The sequence below is a fragment of the Physella acuta genome, unplaced genomic scaffold, assembly GCF_028476545.2.
Source record: "Physella acuta isolate Inbredline_101_S28 unplaced genomic scaffold, ASM2847654v3 ptg001743l, whole genome shotgun sequence".
NCBI classification, from domain to species: domain Eukaryota; kingdom Metazoa; phylum Mollusca; class Gastropoda; family Physidae; genus Physella; species Physella acuta.
In genome coordinates, this window is record NW_026733254.1 from 63,769 (window position 1) to 84,888 (window position 21,120).

The 21,120-nt window shown below is 39.9% G+C and overlaps 2 protein-coding genes across 2 annotated transcripts in view; both read right to left on the bottom strand.

The window, feature by feature from the left end:
- Positions 1-5,892: 5,892 nt before the first annotated feature.
- LOC131930231 (histidine-rich protein PFHRP-II-like) lies at positions 5,893-6,741 on the bottom strand. Its single transcript, XM_059286638.1, has one exon. The coding sequence runs from the start codon at positions 6,739-6,741 to the stop codon at positions 5,893-5,895; it is 849 nt and encodes a 282-aa protein (XP_059142621.1).
- Positions 6,742-6,871: 130 nt separating this feature from the next.
- LOC131930237 (QRFP-like peptide receptor) overlaps positions 6,872-21,120 on the bottom strand; it is a 97,663-nt gene continuing 83,414 nt past the window's right edge. Inside the window, exon 5 of the mRNA XM_059286649.1 lies at positions 6,872-7,739. Coding sequence (XP_059142632.1) covers positions 6,926-7,739 — 814 coding nt within the window. The 3' untranslated portion in view covers positions 6,872-6,925. The remainder of the gene's footprint in view (positions 7,740-21,120) is intronic.

Sequence of the window (21,120 nt, forward strand, 5' to 3'; positions counted from 1 at the left end):
CATCCACTACACACGGTGGTGGTGTGTCTAACACGTCTCTCGTCCACTACACACGGTGGTGGTGTGTCTAACACGTCTCTCGTCCACTACACACGGTGGTGGTGTGTCTAACACGTCTCTCATCCACTACACACGGTGGTGGTGTATCTAACACGTCTCTCGTCCACTACACACGGTGGTGGTGTGTCTAACACGTCTCTCGTCCACTACACACACACGGTGGTGGTGAGTCTAACACGTCTCTCATCCACTACACACGGTGGTGGTGTATCTAACACGTCTCTCGTCCACTACACACGGTGGTGGTGTGTCTAACACGTCTCTCGTCCACTACACACGGTGGTGGTGAGTCTAACACGTCTCTCGTCCACTACACACGGTGGTGGTGTGTCTAACACGTCTCTCGTCCACTACACACGGTGGTGGTGTGTCTAACACGTCTCTCGTCCACTACACACGGTGGTGGTGTGTCTAACACGTCTCTCGTCCACTACACACGGTGGTGGTGTGTCTAACACGTCTCTCGTCCACTACACACGGTGGTGGTGTGTCTAACACGTCTCTCGTCCACTACACAGATTGGTGGTGGTGTGTCTAACACGTCTCTCGTCCACTACACACGGTGGTGGTGTGTCTAACACGTCTCTCGTCCACTACACAGATTGGTGGTGGTGTGTCTAACACGTCTCTCGTCCACTACACACGGTGGTGGTGTGTCTAACACGTCTCTCGTCCACTACACAGATTGGTGGTGGTGTGTCTAACACGTCTCTCGTCCACTACACACGGTGGTGGTGTGTCTAACACGTCTCTCGTCCACTACACACGGTGGTGGTGTGTCTAACACGTCTCTCGTCCACTACACACGGTGGTGGTGTGTCTAACACGTCTCTCGTCCACTACACACGGTGGTGGTGTGTCTAACACGTCTCTCGTCCACTACACAGATTGGTGGTGGTGTGTCTAACACGTCTCTCGTCCACTACACACGGTGGTGGTGTGTCTAACACGTCTCTCGTCCACTACACAGATTGGTGGTGGTGTGTCTAACACGTCTCTCGTCCACTACACACGGTGGTGATGTGTCATAAGTAACACGTCTCTGACACGGTAATATTTCAAACTAGAAACTTGGCTATTTAATACTGTTATAAAACATGTGCTGAGCTGGACATTCGAATGTAAAACCCCCCCAGCCAGAGTTGTAAAACTACAAAATGCTGAGTTAAACATCCGAATGTAAAGCTCACCAGTCACGCTTAAGCTGGTAAGACGACGAGAGGATGTGATATGGGAGGTTTCCCATAATTTCCCCCAAATATGGGAGGTTTCCCATAATTTCCCCCAAATATGGGAGGGTCCCATAATTTCCCCCGGAATTAAAACCAGGAAAATATGATTTACACTAGGAAGCCTTAAGCTGCTTACGGTTGGCTGAAATGTCTTTAGACCGGAAGTCACGTGCTATCGTGGTTACAGGGTTTTAAAAGGTTTTTAATTCGGTGAGCTAGCACGTGGTTTAATAAATGGATTTAAAAAACAAAACCTTGAACCTATTTCTTTGTTAAGTTGATTTAGCGTCGTATAGGCTTTCTACTGTAGTTGTTTCAGGCGACACTACCAGTGCACGATGCCATTCAGTCGTGTTCTGGTAACTTTGATCATTTTAGCCGGCACACGGCAACTTAGTTTGTATTGTGATATCATTTTAGCCGGCACACGGCAACTCAGTTCGTATTGTGATATCATTTTAGCCGTCACACGGCTACTCAGTTCGTATTGTGATATCCTTTTAGCCGGCACACGGCAACTCAATTCGTATAGTGATATCGTTTTAGCCGGCACATGATACTCCATATGTTGTACTGCAGCTATGTATAAACCGAACCCTGAACCTATTCTTGCTCCTGAAGCCGCGTATTACAGCTAAAATATACTCGAGAACCTCTGTTTTTCTAGAATAAGTTCACAGATGGCATTTGATCGCCGCCCTAGCAGGACACCAGGACAGATGTACCGACTGTACGGATCTACCCATTTGTTGTCGGGAGAGCCAGAGAAAGCCTATACAAAAAGCCAATAAGCTTAATGGTCTGTTCAGATAGGCGGGACACGAGAGTCTAGAGAAAAATAACCAGACAATACATTTACAAAGAGTTTAGATGTCATTATAAATTTTTGTCCTAAGTTTTAAAGGCAGATTAGGACATTATTTTTAAAAAGCTTCCTTAGCCTTTACTATGTACAGGAAGAGCTTATAATAATTGAATCTAAATATAGAAATTTGCCAAAAATTTGCCCCTTCCACCACCCCACCCCCCGGTTATGATTTTAAAATGCTTTTTTTTTTTAGAGTTGATCTTGTCATGTTTTTAAGTTGTTTATCTTGATCTTGTCGTGTTTTAAAGTTTTTAATTTCTCGTATAGAGGAAGTATTGTAATCGTTCACAAAAATCACATGAAATTTTGACCGTTTTCATCGTTTTACACCTCAGTACTTCATCACATACGGAGTATAGGGGACTTAATTTAATCGGGCAAATCCAGATTTATCAAAATTTCGGCGTTTTATGCGTAATCCAATCGGAAAAACTGTTTTTTGTAATTCTTTACGTGCGCGCGCGCGTGTGTGTGTGTTTGTCTGTGAACACGATAACTTGAGTACCGTTACAGCTAGGTTGATGACATTTCATATATACGTATTATATCAAATTTGTAATTCTATATCAATTTTTTAGAAATATCCGTTAACCGGAAGTGGAACTTACTCTACTCTTGGTTTTCAAAAGTTTATAACTCGAGTGCTGTTTCAGATAGATAGATGAAATTTCACATATAAGTAAAAGATCTAATTCTCTGCCTTCTGTCAAATTTTGAGAAATTTCTGTGTACCGGAAGTAGTAATTTACTCATATGAATTTATAAAGTACTATTATTCCGCACTATTCAAAGTATTATACACACATTGTTTGGTGTTTACTTGATGAGCAATTCTTTGTTCTACCATGTTTTATTACATTTAAAAAAATTAAGTAATAAAAAAATGATTACAAATCATATCTATATCCCGAGTTGCCCTCCCCTGAAATCTTATATAAGTATATTCGAGAAAGTTTAGGGGAGATCACTCCCGGTTTATTTATATTGATCTTGTCATTTTTTAAAGTTGTTTATGTTGATCTTGTCATGTTTTTAAGTTGTTTATGTTGATCTTGTCATGTTTTTAAGTTGTTTATGTTGATCTTGTCATGTTTTTAAGTTGTTTATGTTGATCTTGTCATGCTTTTAAGTTGTTTATGTTGATCTTGTCGTGTTTTTAAAGTTGTCCTGAAATCTTTATGTTGTGTTTGTGTTTAAATATTTCACATCTCGTTCAATTTTGCTCTGTCGTTGTTATTGTTCTATTTTCAACGTTGTCTGATGTTTTGAATGTTATGATGCTTTTTTAAAATCCTTGTTTCTCAACATGGAGTTTCCTTTCAGCCTGCGGTAAAATAACAGTTTGGCCCACACCTAAAGGTAGGACCACTAGCTTGGCTTACACCTAAAGGTAGGACCACTAGCTTGGCTTAAAGCTAGAGTTAGGACCACCAGCTTGGCTTACACCTAGAGGTAGGACCACTAGCTTGGCTTACACCTAGAGGTAGGACCACTAGCTTGGCTTACACCTAGAGGTAGGACCACCAGCTTGGCTTACACCTAGAGGTAGGACCACTAGCTTGGCTTACAGCTAGAGGTAGGACCACCAGCTTGGCTTACACCTAGAGGTAGGACCACCAGCTTGGCTTACAGCTAGAGGTAGGACCACCAGCTTGGCTTACACCTAAAGGTAGGACCACTAGCTTGGCTTAAAGCTAGAGTTAGGACCACCAGCTTGGCTTACACCTAGAGGTAGGACCACCAGCTTGGCTTACACCTAGAGGTAGGACCACCAGCTTGGCTTACAGCTAGAGGTAGGACCACCAGCTTGGCTTACACCTAAATGTAGGACCACTAGCTTGGCTTAAAGCTAGAGTTAGGACCACCAGCTTGGCTTACAGCTAGAGGTAGGACCACTAGCTTGGCTTACAGCTAGAGGTAGGACCACCAGCTTGGCTTAAAGCTAGAGGTAGGACCACCAGCTTGGCTTACAGCTAGAGGTAGGACCACCAGCTTGGCTTAAAGCTAGAGGTAGGACCACTAGCTTGGCTTACAGCTAGAGGTAGGACCACCAGCTTGGCTTAAAGCTAGAGGTAGGACCACCAGCTTGGCTTACAGCTAGAGGTAGGACCACCAGCTTGGCTTACAGCTAGAGGTAGGACCACCAATAAGAGACAATCCAATCGTATAACTACAAGACTCCAAGCTCTGTGCTTACTGTCCACGCATTTCGCATTTGTAAAATTTAGTTTTGTATCAATACTTGGTTATTGGAGCTTGACATTATTGATTTTATTCTCTTGCACTCCGGAGCTTATCCCTAATCATCTAAATTTACACGTCCTGTGACGTAGATTGCACGAGCAACATTAAGAAATTTTTATTGAAACCTGATCGCACTTCAGAAAAGTCAGTGAGACTAGTCCATCCTATTAATACCCTATTATTTACTTACATATAGTCTGTCTGTCTGTCTGTCTGTCTGTCTGTCTTACTGTCTGTCTGTCTGTCTGTCTGTCTGTCTGTCTGTCTGTCTGTCTGTCTGTCTGTCTGTCTGTCTGTCTGTCTGTCTGTCTGTCTGTCTGTCTGTCTGTCTGTCTGTCTGTCTGTCTGTCTGTCTGTCTGACTGTCTGTCTGTCTGTCTGTCGGTCTGTATATATATATATATATATATATATATATATATATATATATATATATATATATATATATATATATATATATATATATATATATATATATATATATATATATACATATATATATATATATACACACATATATACATATACCATTAGTGCAGACAAGACAGATTATACAAAAAAAAAAAAAAAACACAAAATAGACTGCTAAACAAATAAAACGAAAAACATGTTTTGGGTGTAAAACACCATTGATAAGTTTATTTTTTTGGTTGGACAAGAAATGTTGAAATAATCCAAAACGCTTCAACTCATGTGTAAAAGATGTTTACATTGGAAGTGAGAAAAAAAAGTAAGAGTGTAAGTAGAAGAAAATACATAAGACATGTATAAGACATGTAATGTATAATATCACATTATGTATAACATACAATAAATGCACAGTTTTGAATACTGTAAAATACGCCAGTCCAAATAAAAAGTTTAAACTTTAAAGACAAATATTTTTTTAAAAACAACTTTGTTCAATGTTGAAATTATCACATTTTTAATTGTCGCTTGAGAACAAAGTTATCTTAATGTAACGTAAAGAATTGGAAAGATACGTAGACGGTGAAGGTAGTTTGATATTTGAAACAGATTTGTACAACAGTCGTAAAATTTGTAATACAACTGACCAGTTTGAGGGACTTACTAAATACATCTTTAGATTACCGTGCACTTACACATAGGTATGTGTGTTGGTAACGGAGCATGCAGATGTGTATGTGTATACGTTTATGTGTACGTGTGTGCGTATCCTTTTGCGTTATGTGTATACATGAATGCGTGTAAAATAACCTACGTAGGAATGTATGTACAGCACTAGCCTGGAGACTAATCAGAAGAAAACAAATTTGTAAATAAATTATAAATACCAGACAACATAACATAATTATAACTTTGATTAGATCACATGTATTTTTAACATGGCTGCAACAATTATAACTATACTTTTATCATTTGTTTCGTTATATAGCAGTAACCATTTGTGTGTGCCAAACTGACATGCTAACTTCGTGTCAATGTGATTTACACAGGCGTCTATATAATCATACATCTTGTATTATTGTCATGTTTTTTGTGTTGGCATATCTTGAGTGGTTGTTGTCGCATGCATGTGCTTTACAGATGTTGTAACATGGTGGTGTTGTAGCATGGCGCTGTTGTAGCATGGTGGTGTTGTAGCATGATGCTGTTGTAGCATGGTGCTGATGTAGCATGATGCTGTTGTAGCATGATACTGTTGTAGCATGATGCTGTTGTAGCATGATACTGTTGTAGCATGGTGGTGTTGTAGCATGATGCTGATGTAGCATGATGCTGTTGTAGCATGATGCTGTTGTAGCATGATGCTGATGTAGCATGATGCTGTTGTAGCATGATGCTGATGTAGCATGATGCTGATGTAGCATGATGCTGTTGTAGCATGGTGGTGCTGTAGCATGGTGTTGTTGTAGCATGGTGTTGTAGCATGATGCTGTTGTAGCATGATGCTGTTGTAGCATGGTGGTGTTGTAGCATGGTGTTGTAGCATGATGCTGTTGTAGCATGATGCTGTTGTAGCATGGTGGTGTTGTAGCATGGTGGTGTTGTAGCATGATGCTGTTGTAGCATGATGCTGATGTAGCATGATGCTGTTGTAGCATGATGCTGTTGTAGCCTGATGCTGTTGTAGCATGGTGGTGTTGTAGCATGATGCTGTTGTAGCATGGTGCTGTTGTAGCATGATGCTGTTGTAGCATGATGCTGTTGTAGCATGATGCTGTTGTAGCATGATGCTGATGTAGCATGATGCTGTTGTAGCATGATGCTGATGTAGCATGATGCTGATGTAGCATGATGCTGATGTAGCATGATGCTGATGTAGCATGATGCTGATGTAGCATGATGCTGTTGTAGCATGATGCTGTTGTAGCATGGTGGTGTTGTTTCTTGAATTTTCTGTGATATGTTAACGTCATGAGGTGCAGGCGTCTAGGTGTGCTTGTGTGGTCTATAGAAATTGTTGGCAAGACTATCCTGACGCTGCCCACGCCACTGTTAACACTGCCCAAGGCAGAACTCAAAGACAAGACTGTCTCAACAGTGACCACGTCATAACTCTAAGACAAGACTGTCTCCACACTGCCCACACCACTGTCGTCACTACACCTGTACCTGACCGTCATGACCATCCCATGACGAGTGCGCTTGGCCCGCCAACAACACATGTTGGTGAAGGCCCGCCTGAAGCCGTTGCTGAGGAAGCAGTAGAGTATGGGGTTGATGCTGGAGTTGGAGAGTCCCACGAGCTGCACCAGCGGGTAGATGACGAGAGACACGACGCTGGCATACGTGCTGGTGGGGTTAAAGTCCAGCCAGGCGTTGACCACGTAGTACGGCAGCCAGGAGCCAGCAAACAACACGACTAGCAGCACTAGTGTCCGGACCGTCTTCCGTCTCTGGAGAAGCAGACGGTCGACCTGGGGTGACATGAACGTCTGCTTCCTCACGGTGTCGAAGAGTTCGATGTTTTTAGACCACAGCGCCAGCGAGATCTTCAGGTAGAGGGCGCTCATCATGGCCAGGGGGAAGAGGAAGAGGAGCAGGAACACGATCATGTTGTAGGCGTGTTTGAGCATCACGTGACTCCAGGCCTCGTAACACACCCTTAGGCTGTAGACCTCGGGGACGTCGTGAGAGAGGACCGTCCGTACGAAAAGCACGGGGCTAGAGACGGAGAAACTGATCACCCAGATGGATGCCAGCATCACGTGCACACGGGTTCTGGAGAACAGGATCTTAGCGCGCAGTGGGATGTGGATGGCGAAGTATCGATTGATGGATATGGATAGCATGGATAAGACGCTGACCCCCACGGCAGTGATTTGTAGAAATGGGCTGACTTTACACAACACCTCGCCGTAGATCCAGTCTCTGTTGAGAAACATTTTATCGTTAGATCAGTTTTATCATGAAGAAACAATTTTATCGTTAGGTCAGTTTTATCATGGAGAAACAATTTTATCGTTAGGTCAGTTTTATCATAGAGAAACAATTTTATCATTAGATCAGTTTTATCATGAAGAAACAATTTTATCGTTAGATCAGTTTTATCATGAAGAAACAATTTTATCGTTAGATCAGTTTTATCATGGAGAAACAATTTTATCATTAGATCAGTTTTATCATTACATTTTCATGGAGAAACAATTTCATCTGTTTGATTCATTTTTCTATTAGGTTTTAGTGGAGAAACAATTTTATTGGTTAAATTTATATTGTTGTTACATTTAATGATTATCAAGTTTATCTGCGAGATCAATTTTATTATTTTTAATTACTAAAAGAAACTACTTAAGGAAATGTTTGTCATAACACTTTGTAGATTCATTGCTCGCCGAGGTAAAAATCAGTGAGAGAATATAATAAAGAAAACATTCTATAAAAAAATAAGGTATAATAATTGACACAATTATTTGTGTAAGGTGTGAAACTAATTATGTAAACATGTAATGACATTGAGAAATTAAAATTGAATGCGACCCTAACAGTTTTTGTGTGTGTGGGCTGCTGCTATGTGATAAAGGCAGCTAACATATGGAGTAGAGAGAGCTAGAGACGGAGTAGTTGGGATGGCATTGAAGTTTCTTTCTCTTTTTGGGGGAGGTGGATCTTCTCTTGAAGCACATCTACTACCTCCTCCCTCAGACAAAATACATTTTTTATAATTTATATAAACATTTATATCCTTCAACCAGTGACCACTCCTTGGATGTTTAAGTACGCCCCCAACCCCAGGAGAAAATTGAAACAATGAAACACTGTACATCACCATTTCTATCTGTTTCAACATAGTGTAACATTTGTCTCACCATATGCCCAATTTGTCTCAACGTATGCCCAATTTGTCTCAACGTATGCCCAATTTGTCTCAACGTATGCTAATTTGTCTCAACGTATGCCCAATTTGTCTCAACGTATGCCCAATTTGTCTCAACGTATGCCCAATTTGTCTCACCAAATGGTCCTATATGTCTCACCATCAGTGTTTCTTCCAGACTTTTTTCTCCGGGGGGGGGGGGCACTTGAAATCTTCGGGGGGCGGTAAACTTTCTTCGGGGGGGCGGACACTGTTAAAAGTATATATTTTCTATATAAATTATATACATTTCATTTCGTTCGGGGGGGGGGGGCGGTGGGCGGTAAAAAAATTTCGGGGGGGGGGGCAAAGCCCCACCGAAGAGATGCCTGGAAGAAACTCTGCTCACCATATGGTCCTATATGCCTCACCATATGGTCCTATATGTCTCACCAAATGGTCCTATATGTCTCACCATATGGTCCTATATGTCTCACCAAACGGTCCTATATGTCTCACCATATGGTCCTATATGTCTCACCATACGGTCCTATATGTCTCACCAAATGGTCCTATATGTCTCACCATATGGTCCTATATGTCTCACCATATGGTCCTATATGTCTTACCATATGGTCCTATATGTCTCACCACATGGTCCTATATGTCTCACCATATGTTCCTATATGTCTTACCATATGGTCCTATATGTCTTACCATATGGTCCTATATGTCTCACCACATGGTCCTATATGTCTCACCATATGGTCCTATATGTCTCACCATATGGTCCTATATGTCTTACCATATGGTCCTATATGTCTCACCACATGGTCCTATATGTCTCACCATATGGTCCTATATGTCTCACCATATGGTCCTATATGTCTCACCATATGGTCCTATATGTCTTACCATATGGTCCTATATGTCTCACCACATGGTCCTATATGTCTCACCATATGTTCCTATATGTCTCACCATATGGTCCTATATGTCTCACCATATGGTCCTATATGTCTCACCATATGGTCCTATATGTCTCACCATATGGTCCTATATGTCTCACATATGGTCCTATATGTCTCACCATATGGTCCTATATGTCTCACCAAATAGTCAAGAGTAAAATACCAGCGGGCACCAACATAGAAGCGTCGTGTCCATTGGCCAGTCTGTCTGTGACTGTACTAGTATCGGAATTTCCAGCCAATTAAAAATGTTTTAAAAACCTGTACGGCGACTCATTAAATTTGACGTGTGTCTTATATTTCTGCCGGGCATGTGAACTGGGTACATCTGTGTACATCTTTGTACATCTTTGTACATCACGGCTCTGATGCTGGGGCTAATGGCCTGCTGGGTAAATAGATTTTTTTTAACGATTTTTTTTTGTTTAATATCTAGACTAGGCACAATTTGCGGGGATTTTTTTGTATGGTCTTTTAGAGGATCCATTGATCAAAGTAATTTTTTTAAAACGTAAAAAAATAATTTATATTTTTCAAATGTCAAAACTTGTAGTTTGAAAAATGGAAAGAAAATAATAATTTATCGTGGTTAAAGTACACACAAAAGGGGAATTAGTTTAAAACATCAGGGACTGGGGATTTAGTTTAAAATATCAGGGACTGGGGATTTAGTTTAAAATATCAGGGAGTGGGGATTTAGTTTAAAATATCAGTGGTTGGGGATTTAGTTTAAAATATCAGGGACTGGGGATTTAGTTTAAAATATCAGTGATCGGGGATTTAGTTTAAAATATTAGGGACTGGGGATTTAGTTTAAAATATCAGGGAGTGGGGATTTAGTTTAAAACATCAGTTACTGGGGATTTAGTTTAAAATATCAGGGACTGGGGATTTAGTTTAAAATATCAGTGACTGGGGATTTAGTTTAAAATATCAGTGGTTGGGGATTTAGTTTAAAATATCAGGGACTGGGGATTTAGTTTAAAATATCAGTGATTGGGGATTTAGTTTAAAATATTAGGGACTGGGGATTTAGTTTAAAATATCAGGGAGTGGGGATTTAGTTTAAAACATCAGTTACTGGGGATTTAGTTTAAAATATCAGTGATTGGGGATTTAGTTTAAAATATTAGGGACTGGGGATTTAGCTTAAAATATCAGGGACTAGGGATTTAGTTTAAAATATCAGGGACTGGGGATTTAGTTTAAATATCAGGGACTGGGGATTTAGCTTAACATATCAGGGACTGGGGATTTAGTTTAAAATATCAGGGACTGGGGATTTAGCTTAAAATATCAGTGATTGGGGATTTAGTTTAAGATATCAGGGACTGGGCATTTAGTTTAAAATATCAGGGACTGGGGATTTAGTTTAAAATATCAGTGATTGGTGATTTAGTTTAAAATATCAGGGTCTGGGGATTTAGCTTAAAATATCAGGGACTGGGGATTTAGCTTAAAATATCAGGGAGTGGGGATTTAGTTTAAAATATCAGGGAGTGGGGATTTAGTTTAAAATATCAGGGACTGGGGATTTAGTTTAAAATATCAGTGATTGGGGATTTAGTTTAAAATATCAGGGAGTGGGGATTTAGTTTAAAACATCAGTAATTAGGCATTTAGTTTAAAATATCAGGGAGTGGGGATTTAGTTTAATATATCAGGGAGTGGGGATTTAGTTTAAATATCAGGGACTGGGGATTTAGCTTAACATATCAGGGACTGGGGATTTAGTTTAAAATATCAGTGATTGGGGATTTAGTTTAAGATATCAGGGACTGGGCATTTAGTTTAAAATATCAGGGAGTGGAGATTTAGCTTAAAATATCAGGGACTGGGGATTTAGTTTAAAATATCAGTAATTGGGGATTTAGATTAAAATATCAGGGAGTGGGGATTTAGTTTAAAATATCAGTTACTGGGGATTTAGTTTAAAATATCAAGGACTGGGGATTTAGTTTAAAATATCAGTGATTGGGCATTTAGTTTAAAATATCAGGGAGTGGGGATTTAGCTTAAAATATCAGTTACTGGGGATTTAGCTTAACATATCAGGGACTGGGGATTTAGTTTAAAATATCAGTGATTGGGCATTTAGTTTAAAATATCAGGGAGTGGGGATTTAGCTTAAAATATCAGTTACTGGGGATTTAGCTTAACATATCAGGGACTGGGAATTTAGTTTAAAATATCAGTGATTGGGGATTTAGTTTAAGATATCAGGGACTGGGCATTTAGTTTAAAATATCAGGGACTGGGGATTTAGTTTAAAATATCAGTGATTGGGGATTTAGATTAATATATCAGGGAGTGGGGATTTAGTTTAAAATATCAGGGACTGGGGATTTAGCTTAAAATATCAGTTACTGGGGATTTAGTTTAAGATATCAGGGACTGGGGATTTAGTTTAAAATATCAGTTACTGGGGATTTTGTTTAAAATATCAGTTACTGGGGATTTTGTTTAAAATATCGACAAACTAGGAACCCAACATCGACAATATGTCTCTTTAACTAAGAACACCCACACCGACAAAATGTCGCAAACTAAGAACCCCCACACCGATAATGTCAACATTAACTAGGATGTTTATTCACACAATTTTGAGCTGAATTTAAAATTACCTTTGATTGCATATTTATATATAATTAGGTTAAGCGGAATCAAGCAAACTGTTAATCTTTCCGGGTCAGCGCACAGAAATAATCGTGTTAAAAAATTAAATTGTTGCTTGACGTCAGTGTTTATTTTTCTATTGGGAGAGGTGATGAGTCGCTCTGTAATGGTAACTAGGGATGGGGTATGGTCGCTCTGTAATGGTAACTAGGGATGGGGTATGGTCGCTCTGTAATGGTAACTAGGGATGTGGTATGGTCGCTCTGTAATGGTAACTAGGGATGTGGTATGGTCGCTCTGTAATGGTAACTAGGGATGGGGTATGGTCGCTCTGTAATGGTAACTAGGGATGTGGTATGGTCGCTCTGTAATGGTAACTAGGGATGTGGTATGGTCGCTCTGTAATGGTAACTAGGGATGTGGTATGGTCGCTCTGTAATGGTAACTAGGAGTGGGTATGGTCGCTCTGTATTAGTAATAAGAAATGGGGTATGGTCGCTCTATTATGGAAACTAGGTATGGGGTATGGTCGCTCTGTATTTTCAAATGTTTCTAAAATATCATTGAGTCTAATGTTTCTAAAATATCATTGAGTCAAATGTTTCTAAAACATCATTGAGTCAAATGTTTCTAAAACATCATTGAGTCTAATGTTTCTAAAACATCATTGAGTCTAATGTTTCTAAAATATCATTGAGTCAAATGTTTCTACCCGGAAGATCCAGAAAAAATAGACAGTCAATCATATAGAATCAATCACATATAGTCACAGATAGTCAGTCAGTCAGTCAGTCCTTTATAGTTACTCAGATAATAAACCAGCTGAGCATGTCAGTTATTCACCGATGGCCATTTAGTCACAGATAATCAGTTAGTCACATATGGTCAGTTAGTCACATATGGTCAGTTAGTCACAGAGAGTAAGTCACCAATGGTCAGTTAGTCACAGATGGTCATTTAGTCACAGATGGTTAGTTAGTCACAGATGGTCAGTTAGTCACAGATGGTCAGTTAGTCACAGATGGTCAGTTAGTCACAGATGGTCAGTTAGTCAGAGATGGTCAGTTAGTCACAGATGGTCAGTTAGTCAGAGATGGTCAGTTAGTCACAGATGGTCAGTTAGTCAGAGATGGTCAGTTAGTCACAGAGAGTAAGTCACCAATGGTCAGTTAGTCACAGATGGTCATTTAGTCACAGATGGTTAGTTAGTCACAGATGGTCAGTTAGTCACAGATGGTCAGTTAGTCACAGATGGTCAGTTAGTCACAGATGGTCAGTTAGTCAGAGATGGTCAGTTAGTCACAGATGGTCAGTTAGTCACAGATGGTCAGTTAGTCAGAGATGGTCAGTTAGTCACAGATGGTCAGTTAGTCAGAGATGGTCAGTTAGTCACAGATGGTCAGTTAGTCACAGATGGTCAGTTAGTCACAGAGAGTCAGTTAGTCACAGATGATCAGTTAGTCACCGATGGTCAGTTAGTCAGACAACATACAGCTATTGTCAGGCAAGTGTGAGATATTGAATCCTCCCAAAATGTGAGCCGAGAGACTAGACAGACCTCTACTGCTTCAAATCCTTCATTGACGGCTCCTCCCAATCATGCTGGCGATGGACGTAAGGGGGTAAAGAAAAACTAATACAGACAGATGGAAGCCATCTTGTAAGCTGATTTAATTATCGTTTAGAAGTTGAATTAATTTGTTATTTGATTAGTTGAGTTGAATAGAAAGTCGGGCAGTAAAAAATAGAGCCGTGAAATAAGACGTCTCAGGATTGGGAGTAATGCGTTGGTTAGTTTTCATGGTGGGGGAGGGATAGCGTTGGTGGAGTGGATAGCGTTGGTGGAGTGGATAGCGTTGGTGGAGTGGATAGCGTTGGTGGAGTGGATAGCGTTGGTGGAGTGGATAGCGTTGGTGGAGTGGATAGCGTTGGTGGAGTGGATAGCGTTGGTGGGGTGGATAGCGTTGGTGGAGTGGATAGCGTTGGTGGAGTGGATAGCTTTGGTGGAGTGGATAGCGTTGGTGGTGTGGATAGCGTTGGTGGAGTGGATAGCGTTGGTGGTGTGGATAGCGTTGGTGGGGTGGATAGCGTTGGTGGGGTGGATAGCGTTGGTGGAGTGGATAGCGTTGGTGGTGTGGATAGCGTTGGTGGAGTGGATAGCGTTGGTGGAGTGGATAGCGTTGGTGGAGTGGATAGCTTTGGTGGAGTGGATAGCGTTGGTGGAGTGGATAGCGTTGGTGGGGTGGATAGCGTTGGTGGAGTGGATAGCGTTGGTGGTGTGGATAGCGTTGGTGGTGTGGATAGCGTTGGTGGAGTGGATAGCGTTGGTGGAGTGGATAGCTTTGGTGGAGTGGATAGCGTTGGTGGTGTGGATAGCGTTGGTGGAGTGGATAGCGTTGGTGGTGTGGATAGCGTTGGTGGGGTGGATAGCGTTGGTGGGGTGGATAGCGTTGGTGGAGTGGATAGCGTTGGTGGTGTGGATAGCGTTGGTGGAGTGGATAGCGTTGGTGGAGTGGATAGCGTTGGTGGAGTGGATAGCTTTGGTGGAGTGGATAGCGTTGGTGGAGTGGATAGCGTTGGTGGGGTGGATAGCGTTGGTGGAGTGGATAGCGTTGGTGGAGTGGATAGCGTTGGTGGTGTGGATAGCGTTGGTGGAGTGGATAGCGTTGGTGGAGTGGATAGCGTTGGTGGAGTGGATAGCGTTGGTGTGGTGGATAGCGTTGGTGGAGTGGATAGCGTTGGTGGTGTGGATAGCGTTGGTGGTGTGGATAGCGTTGGTGGTGTGGATAGCGTTGGTGGAGTGGATAGCGTTGGTGGAGTGGATAGCGTTGGTGGAGTGGATAGCGTTGGTGGGGTGGATAGCGTTGGTGGGGTGGATAGCGTTGGTGGAGTGGATAGCGTTGGTGGAGTGGATAGCGTTGGTGGAGTGGATAGCGTAGAAGTGTGGATAGAGTTGGTGGAGTGGATAGCGTTGGTGGTGGCGTGGATATTTTGATCGCCAACACCTTGTAAAAAGACCGTGCACACTATGTACACAGGCATGTACAACTTGTAAATAGACCATGAACACCCCGTAAATAGGTCATGTACCCTGGGTTAACCTAAACGACACGACGCGACCCAGAGTAAAGGATAAAAACATGATCGATTGAAGAGAAGCAAGCCAACAAGACATGGGCAGGGGGATAACTCTCCTGAAATCACATCAATTCCCCATTCATCTTACAAAAGCCTCGAGGCTGGATCTTGGTGCCACCGAATGTAAATAACCAGCATCAGGTGAGTGATGTGATTGTACAGGCAGCGGAAATTCGTTAGAGAACGGCTACCACGTGACTGTTAATGAAGCGTTCAATTAGTGGATTTACATTTTTTTTCTTTCTAGCCTAAATCGACTTTAATTAAGTTGTTGTTTAAAACATTGTGATGTGTTCTATTTATCAACATAGTCACGTGAGAATGGTGTTGTATTCGGACTAAAATAAACCGGGAGTAATCTCCCCTAAACTTTCTCGAATATTCTTATATAACACTACGGGGGATGGCAACTCGGGATATAGACAATATTTAAAATCCATTTTTAATTACTTAAACTTTTAAAAATAGAATAGAATCTCGTAGAAATATGATTGCGCACCAAGTGAATGCCAAACAAAATGTGTATAATAGTGCGGAATATTATTAGTACTTTATAAATTCACATGCGTTTTTGAGAAATCGGAAGACAACGAATTAGATCTTTTACTTACATGTGAAATTTCATTTATCTATCTTAAATAATACTCAAGTTACAGGCTTTTGAAAAATGGAAAGTAGATCGAATTCCACTTCCGGTTATCGTAAATATCTGAAAAGTTGAAACAAATCTACAAATTTGATACAATACTTATTTATGAAATTTCATCAACCTAACTGTAATAGTACTCAAGTTATCGTGTCTACACACAAACACACACACGCACGCACGCACAAACACACACACATATACACACACATATACACACACACGGACAGAATTTGATAATCCAGTTTTTCCGACTCAATTACGCAAAAAACGAAAAACAAATTTGATAAATCTGGATTTATAATTTTTGCACGATTAAAATAAGTCCTCTATATCCCGGATGTGACGAATGACAGAGGAGTAAATTTGTGAAATTGTCAAATTGATTTTTGTCAAGTGATTTTTGTGCAGGATTACAATACTTTCTCTGTTCTCTTTGTACGAGAAAGTAAAAAAAAAAGTATTCGTCTTAAAATGTGTCCAATCCTTAGACACAATAATGCGACAAATGTGTCCTGTCCATGAATTACTTATATACCAAATCCATAGATATAATCATGTCAAAATTGTCTATTATCTATCGATAAAATCATTGAAATTTATATTTTTGAATCTCCGATATTGGTTGTTGAATTTTTCAAGTTATGAGAATTTTAAAATTCTTTTTCAATTATGTTCTAGACCAGGGGTCTCCAAACTTTTCAGCCCGAGGGCCACATTATCTATCAAATATCATTTCGGGGGCCAGAGTTTCTTACATGCATCTCTTTGGGGTGGCGGTGTATATTGAAATATATAGCCTACACATTTTAAATGCCCCCCCCCCCCAGGAGAAAAAGTCTGAAAGAAACTCTGTCGGGGGCAAAAAACACACCCGAGGTCCAAGTTTATTCTCCTTGGGCAAACACAAAAACCCATTCGCCATTTTTTTAACTTGTCTCTAAGGAAGTCATTTGCTTTCAATTCAATGACCTCCATCTGCAGACCTGGTTTTGAAACAGTCTCACTTCTTCTGCCTTTGAATTCTAGTCAGAAAACCGCTACTGAAACTGCAGTTGTAGGTCTTTGATGATCTCGAATGCAAATGATGTGGGAACTCAACTGTTGCTTCAGCCATGAAGACCTTGCACAGCTGAAAGTGCGTCACGTTGTTGCCCTGTACTTGTTCCAAAAGCATGGAACAGCTGTCCAGCGACTCATCCATTGCAATTGAAAAATTGCGAAACTTTTTAGCAGTTTTCGCTATTTGTGTCACATTGTTTTCAACAATGTCTGCAACATGTCGGGCTATGGTATTTGCACCTAAAGCTACATTTTCAAATTGTTTTGAATTTTCTGGGCAAAGTTCCTCAGCTACCTCTAACAAACATTTTTTTCCGTGAACAAAAATATCTCCGCGGGCCGGATGAAAGGACCTCGCGGGCCGCATCCGGCCCGCGGGCCGTAGTTTGGAGACCCCTGTTCTAGATAGAAGTCTGATACACTTACTTAAGCTCCATATGATTCAGCACATTAAACTCCATATGATTCACCACCTGAAGCTCCATATCATTCACCACCTTAAGCTCCATATGATTCACCACATTAAGCTCCATGTGATTCACCACCTTAAGCTCCATATGATTCACCACCTTAAGCTCCATATGATTCACCACATTAAGCTCCATATCATTCACCACCTTAAGCTCCATATGATTCACCACATTAAGCTCCATATGATTCACCACCTTAAGCTCCATATGATTCACCACCTTAAGCTCCATATGATTCACCACATTAAGCTCCATATCATTCACCACCTGAAGCTCCATATCATTCACCACCTTAAGCTCCATATCATTCACCACATTAAGCTCCATATCATTCACCACCTTAAGCTCCATATGATTCACCACATTAAGCTCCATATCATTCACCACCTTAAGCTCCATATCATTCACCACCTTAAGCCCCATATGATTCACCACCTGAAGCTCCATATGATTCACCACATTAAGCTCCATATGATTCACCACCTTAAGCTCCCTATCATTCACCACATTAAGCTCCATATCATTCACCACCTTAAGCTCCATATGATTCACCACATTAAGCTCCATATCATTCACCACCTTAAGCTCCATATGATTCACCACCTTAAGCTCCATATCATTCACCACCTTAAGCTCCATATGATTCACCACCTTAAGCCCCATATGATTCACCACATTAAGCTCCATATGATTCACCACCTTAAGCTCCATATGATTCACCACATTAAGCTCCATATCATTCACCACCTTAAGCTCCATATGATTCACCACCTTAAGCTCCATATGATTCACCACCTGAAGCCCCATATGATTCACCACCTTAAGCTCCATATGATTCACCACCTTAAGCTCCATATGATTCACCACCTTAAGCCCCATATGATTCACCACATTAAGCTCCATATGATTCACCACCTTAAGCTCCATATGTCCCAAAACCTGACTGGTTTCAAACAGTTGAAATATCCTAAGTGTTGGCTCAGCTCTCGTGGGGCTCATGGTTAGAGCCTCAAAGTGCTGAGCTTTTAAAATTGAGATTATCAATTTTACACTTGTGTCTGGCACTTTCCCTTCCATTTTCCTTCTATTTATAGAATGGTTTTATATTTTTGTGAAGCTACAAATTCAAGGAAGTTTCGATAAGAATTGTTTCCCTTGATTCGTTATTTGAATATCTGATCGCGAAATGTGAGTGTTGTGGAAAGGATGAAAATTGATAGAACCAGATGGATTAAAACGAAAGTAAAAACAGGAAATAAAGAAACATTTTAACCTTGACCTTTATCCAAAACAAGGGAATTATAAACACCGGCACGTTTGCACTAAAAAAAATAACAATCGTTTTTGGAGAAATAGCTGCTAGGCGCTGATGTACAACTCACTGTGTGAGTTCTGTAGCCTCAACTCAGATATAAACATTTCTTATTTATACCAACACATCATTTGCAGCTTAATTCAACTCTAATATTTCCTTAGCTTAATTTAACTCTAATATTTCCTTAGCTTAATTCAATCGTTATTTTTTCCTGAGCTGCTAAATTTCCTCAGCCGAGAAGTTTTTCATCTGGTCACATGTCCACACCAGCTGGAGACGCAAGTCCCTCATTAATTAATTAATTAATTAAATTCAATGCTCCAGTAGCCAGGGGCATGAAGCGAGGGTCGATTTTATGTGGGATATGTCGGTGGCTAAATATGTCGGTGGCTAAATATGTCGGTGGCTAAATATGTTGGTGGCTAAATATGTGGGTGGCTAAATATGTTGGTGGCTAAGTATGTTGGTGGCTAAATATGTGGGTGGCTAAATATGTTGATGGTTAAATATGTTGGTGGCTAAATATGTTTGTGGCTAAATATGTCGGTGGCTAAATATGTTGGTGGCTAAATATGTGGGTGGCTAAATATGTTGATGGTTAAATATGTTGGTGGCTAAATATGTTGGTGATTTAATATGTTAGTGGCTAAATATGTTGGTGATTTAATATGTTAGTGGCTAAATATGTTGGTGGCTAAATATGTTGGTGATTTAATATGTTAGTGGCTAAATATGTTGGTGGCTAAATATGTGGGTGGCTAAATATGTTGGTGGCTAAATATGTTGATGGTTAAATATGTTGGTGGCTAAATATGTTGGTGGCTAAATATGTGGGTGGCTAAATATGTTGATGGTTAAATATGTTGGTGGCTAAATATGTTGATGGTTAAATATGTTGGTGGCTAAATATGTTTGTGGCTAAATATGTTGGTGGCTTAATATGTTGATGGTTAAATATGTTGGTGGCTAAATATGTTGGTGATTTAATATGTTAGTGGCTAAATATGTTGGTGATTTAATATGTTAGTGGCTAAATATGTTGGTGGCTAAATATGTTGGTGATTTAATATGTTAGTGGCTAAATATGTTGGTGGCTAAATATGTGGGTGGCTAAACATGTGGATGGCTAAATATGTGGGTGGTTAAATATGTTGGTGGTTAAATATGTTGATGGTTAAATATGTGGGTGGTTAAATATGTTGATTGCTAAATATGTTGGTGGTTAAATATGTTGGTGGTTAAATATGTTGATGGTTAAATATGTTGGTGGCTAAATATGTTGGTGATTTAATATGTTAGTGGCTAAATATGTTGGTGATTTAATATGTTAGTGGCTAAATATGTTGGTGATTTAATATGTTAGTGGCTAAATATGTTGGTGATTTAATATGTTAGTGGCTAAATATGTTGGTGATTTAATATGTTAGTGGCTAAATATGTTGGTGGCTAAATATGTTGGTGATTTAATATGTTAGTGGCTAAATATGTTGGTGGCTAAATATGTGGGTGGTTAAATATGTTGGTGGTTAAATATGTTGGTGGTTAAATATGTTGGTGATTTAATATGTTAGTGGCTAAATATGTTGATGGTTAAATATGTTGGTGATTTAATATGTTAGTGATTAATATGTTGGTGGCTAAATATGTTGGTGATTTAATGTGTTAGTGGCTAAATATGTTGATGGTTAAATATGTTGGTGATTTAATATGTTAGTGGCTAAATATGTTGGTGGCTAAATATGTGGGTGGTTAAATATGTTGGTGGTTAAATATGTTGGTGGTTAAATATGTTGGTGATTTAATATGTTAGTGGCTAAATATGTTGATGGTTAAATATGTTGGTGATTTAATATGTTAGTGGCTAAATATGTTGGTGGCTAAATATGTTGGTGATTTAATGTGTTAGTGGCTAAATATGTTGATGGTTAAATATGTTGGTGATTTAATATGTTAGTGGCTAAATATGTTGGTGGCTAAATATGTTGGTGATTTAATATGTTAGTGGCTAAATATGTTGGTGGCTAAATATGTTAGTGGCTAAATATGTTGGTGGCTAAATATGTTGGTGGCTAAATATGTTGGTGGCTAAATATGTTAGTGGCTAAATATGTTGGTGGCTAAATATGTTGGTGGCTAAATATGTTGGTGGCTAAATATGTTAGTGGCTAAATATGTTGGTGGCTAAATATGTTGGTGGCTAAATATGTTGGTGGCTAAATATGTTAGTGGCTAAATATG

What these genes read in the sequence shown, in the direction of transcription:
- LOC131930231 (XM_059286638.1), bottom strand. Translation starts at nt 6,741, where the DNA reads ATGCTACAACAGCATCATGCTACAACAGCATCATGCTACATCAGCATC.